Consider the following 4,321-nt stretch of genomic DNA (forward strand, 5'->3'; position numbering starts at 1 on the left):
AATACCCTATATAAATGAGAATGAAGCATGGTGTGAAGCTTGAATTATGTTGAATAGTTGTTTATATATTTACTTAAAAGTAATAAATAAGACACAAAATATATTTGAAATATTAAAAAAAATAGAAATAATAAATAATTGAAAATCTTTTTTATATGCAAAAAATTTAAATAAAAAGAAATTTCCAATACTAAAAAAATATATATATGAAAGTATTTTATTTTATAAATATTTAGGTATGCCTTAAAATTCTATTTTAAATAGAAAATATTTTTTTAAACATATTTAAGTATATGCTTACATTTCAAATTAAAATATTAATAAAAAATTTTAAAAGTTTCTCAAATAGATATTTAACTTCTTAAATGTGATTAGAAAATATTTAATATAGAAAATATTAAGAATAAAACATATAGAAATATATATTCTTATAGCATACATATATCCCTGTATATATCAAAAAAGCGCATTTCATTTATATATTTAAAAGCTTTGTTAAAATAATATATGTGATCAGCGAATACAACTCTCTAAATAGATTACTGCTAAACAAATGGAAAACTATTTGGTTATTGAACTGGTTGTCATTTTAACGAAGCGCCACGATATTTATCATGAAATGTATATGTACGTGTATAAACACACAGAGAACTATGTGTTTTTATTCTTAATTTTATTTCCATTTCCATTATTTTTCTATAGTTTTGCATTAGTCACTTTTCGGTCTCGTTTTATTCATTTTCAAGTTGGACAGAATATTTTTTATTTTTTTTTATTTTGCGGTTTGTGATTTGAAATCGATGCATAAATCATGAATGGGGCATCATTGTCGGTTAGCTGCCTGTTGTTGGTAGATTTGCGTTTTTTTCTCTTTAGTTTTTTGCGTTCTGTATTTCCGTGCGTCGCTGTAAACATGCGCTCGATGGCTAACAGAAATATTGGCGCTATGAATATGCATGCGGCGACAAGTTGAACAAAGAAACAAACAGCCAAATGTCAACAATCAGCGTGCGGGCCACCAAAAGATCGCCAACTTTTTGGCCTAGAAAAAATGTGATAGCAGGAGACAGAGTGGGAGGGCGACTCAGAGGTGGGGAAGTTACATTTGCCATGGCCAATTGCCTCGCAGGTGACGTGCTACTTGACAATTGCTACGTTTTCGATTTGCCGAAAAGTGGCAACGAGAAGGAACAGCAACAACAACCACAGCAGCAACAGTGGCAAAGGCACTGGCAACAAGGTCTGACATCAGAAGGTGCCGGCACGCCCATTTCGACCGTGTGCTCAGTTCAACGCCCCCGCAGCGAGCGTCGACGTTTACGTGACTTGTTTCATAAACAAACAGCAGGCAAAACTGCACGGAAATTGCCAGCATAGTCGTAGTAGGTGGCGAACGTACAGACAGTAAGCAATGGAACGGACAGATACAGGACACATTGACAATGGCACAGCAAGGCACACAGGTGTCCCCATTATCTGTTCGTGTGTGTACACTGAGAGAAAGGCGGCTGAAGCGTGTGCCTAAGAATTGAAGGAGGTAAACTAAGTGAGTAGAAATTAAAAACTACTATATATAATAGAAAGAAGCAAAGGAGAACGGAACAAGAGAGAGAGAGAGAGAGAGACTAAGAATAAAGTATGACAACAGTGGAGGAAGAGAAGGCAGAAATGTAAGGAAAAAAATAATAAAATATCAAAAAAAAAAAACAGAAAAAAATAACAAGCAGAAATAGATATAGATAAGGGCTGAGTGCGAGAAACGACAGAGAGGAAAGGTGAAAGAGGAGTAATAAGAAAGAGAGAGAAAGAGTGAGAGAATGACACAAAAATAAAGAGATAGTGAGTGGGATAGACGAAGAGAGATGAAACGAAAATGAGAGATAAAGACAGACTCTGAATGACAGCACGACAAACAGAAAGAGACATATGTATATTAAGAGAGAGAGCGAAAGAGAGTGGGAGAATTATAATGAGAAAATGCATAAGTAATAGAAAAAATGGAGAAAAATTATACAGTAAGAAAGAGAGAGAGAGAAAGAAAGAATGTGGTAAAGAGTAAGAGAGAAAAGGGGAGAATGAGAGAGATAAGAAAGGTTAAAGTCAAGAGAGAATGAGAGAATGAAGAACTACAGACATATTTTTATTAAGGGAGAGAGAGAAAATAAGACAGGCAGAAAGCATAGGAGATAGAGAGCGAGGTAGAGTTAGAGAATTGGAATATTAAACCAAGCTTAATCCTAGTTCCTATGTCATATGCTGGATACTAAGTTGTTAACTTACTCTCAGCACTTTCTAACACAAAAACAAAATACAACTTCACAGGAAAATCAATTTAAGCCTAATTTAAACAGACAAGATAAATTATTGATAAATTAAATGATAAAAATGATCATTTATAAACAATATTTTTATAATTGTTTCTCTGACACCTTTTGCATCTATAGCCCACACAGAACTCTTACCCTTTTTGGCAGAGTGCATGTGAGTGCGTGCGTGGCTGTGTGCCTGACATTGAGCAAAGCTGCTTGCTCGACAATTTGCACTTTTGCATTCAAGTTGGTAATTGTTTCCGCCCAAATAGTGCAGCTGGGCTCACATGGCTGCGAGTGGGCGCAATTATGACCGCGAGCCCCATTTTAATCATTCAAAAGTCAGCGAAACCGTCAGCCGTAAGGGCAGCTGCGTCCACGTTTGGGTCTGTCATATGCTGTGCTGTTGTCGTCTAACCAAGTTGCGCAACAATTCAACGTACATTGCTTTCAGCTCTAAATGAGACATGAAGACACGAAACTTTTCTCATTACGCACACGCACACACACAGGCACAGAGCTTAAGCCACTTATGGACGCCCAAAAACAAAAGTGCCAGCACCCAAGTTAAGAGAGATACAATCGAGGAGGAGGTTGTGGAAGTGCAGTCAGCCTGAGGGCAAAGTCAGCGATGCGGGCAACTACCATGCCATAGCTGCACACAGGTGAGCGAGAAGCCAAGTTTCTGGGTGCAAGCAAATTTTCGCGTCAAGGCAAAACTTTCAATGCATATTCAACATCATTAGGAAAGTCAAGACAAAGTAGCTCGCCCTGGCTGCTGCTGCTGCTGAAATGTCGGCTAAGACACAAGACTTTCGCGAATAAGGGACAAGACGTGGTGGCAGGTGGACAGGCATGTCATTTAGGCTTTTATTCTCTTAAATATATTGAGACAATGCTTTAATAAGTTTAACTATCCAAGAAAATGGAACACAAATAACACTACATGATTTCGCAGGCACAGCAGCGACCAGTCGGTGCTGTATCAGAGCCGGGCTCGAGTTCGAATTGGCAATGGATCTTGGATCGCTTCTTTAGTGATAGCTTCTTCTGCTGCGGTTGCTGTTGCTGTTTCCGGTCGCCCACAGATTCGATGATAGTCGACAGCGGCTGCGAGCCTAACTGCAGCTGCGCCCCCGCTTGGGCCTGGGCCTGTGCCTGGGCCTGAATGCAGCTCTCGCTCCAGATGCCATCATAGCGCGGTCCATACGATATATCCTCTCCAGCAGCATTGCTCCAGCGTGTATAGTTGACCACTGGAAGTCGATTAGCTAAAGCAGTTGAACAAAGTAAATGAGTTACTAAAACAATCTCTGCTACCTACATTCCTCGACTATTTTGGTGGCCAGCAAGCCATTTCTTACGCCGGGCACAAAATCTGGTGCCTCCGGGTTGAGGCGTTTGTCCAAAGTGCGGGTGCCACTGGGCAGGACGCAGGCATCGTCCTCCTCTGAGTGGATACCCTCTGGGTCAGAGCGTTCATCCACATCGGTGGTTGTTCCTACATCAATACCTTCACTATCGTTGCGCATTCTTCCTAAATTCGTATTCCTTGCAGCTCTGCAAAAATATATATATATAACAATTCTACAATTTAGACTCACACTGACAATATGAAAATATATACATGTGTGTCAAGGATGGAGATCCTTGATGGGGTACTCCTTGTTGTTGTCACAAGCTGCTCGCACTTCCCTTGTTGATTTTTCGAAAAGCTTTAAGTTCCCTACGTTTGGGAGCTTAATAAAAAAAAATTATTAAATTTCGTTTCACATTTGAATTAAATATTTCTTGACAGCTTAATTTCTGATCAAAATCTCAACGCTATATCGAAATTGGAAAAAAAAAATTGTTCAATTTTCTATTGTTTATGCAGCTTTTATTTATAGTTTTATTTTATTGTTATTTTTTGTTGTTGTGCTGCATAATGCCGCTACAAATGCCTGCCACTTGCAGGTGCACGGAAATTGCAGAGCGTTGCAAATTATATTTCATATACATTTTCCGATATC

The 4,321-nt window shown here is 38.5% G+C and overlaps 1 protein-coding gene across 3 annotated transcripts; it reads right to left on the reverse strand.

Moving 5' to 3' along the window:
* Positions 1-3,151: 3,151 nt before the first annotated feature.
* On the reverse strand, positions 3,152-4,121 carry LOC111603535. 3 transcript variants are annotated; one of them, XM_023321169.2, is made up of 3 exons: positions 3,920-4,121; positions 3,634-3,869; positions 3,152-3,580 (listed from the first exon to the last, which is right to left on the reverse strand). In XM_023321169.2, the coding sequence occupies exons 2-3, from the start codon at positions 3,839-3,841 to the stop codon at positions 3,252-3,254; spliced, it is 537 nt and encodes a 178-aa protein (XP_023176937.1). In that variant the 5' UTR covers positions 3,842-3,869; positions 3,920-4,121; the 3' UTR covers positions 3,152-3,251. The 3 variants fall into 3 exon arrangements, with proteins under 3 accessions (XP_023176937.1, XP_023176939.1, XP_023176936.1); XM_023321171.2 differs by having other exon boundaries at positions 3,152-3,565; positions 3,937-4,120; XM_023321168.2 differs by having other exon boundaries at positions 3,937-4,120.
* Positions 4,122-4,321: the final 200 nt, after the last annotated feature.

This window comes from Drosophila hydei, unplaced genomic scaffold (genome assembly GCF_003285905.1).
Source record: "Drosophila hydei strain 15085-1641.00,03,60 unplaced genomic scaffold, DhydRS2 tig00000172-arrow-pilon, whole genome shotgun sequence".
NCBI lineage: Eukaryota > Metazoa > Arthropoda > Insecta > Diptera > Drosophilidae > Drosophila > Drosophila hydei.

What these genes read in the sequence shown, in the direction of transcription:
- LOC111603535 (XM_023321169.2), bottom strand. Translation starts at nt 3,841, where the DNA reads ATGCGCAACGATAGTGAAGGTATTGATGTAGGAACAACCACCGATGTG. An exon ending in CACCAAAATAGTCGAGGAAT is followed by an intron (nt 3,581 to 3,633) that starts GTAGGTAGCAGA and finishes CAACTGCTTTAG; the next exon opens with CTAATCGACTTCCAGTGGTC.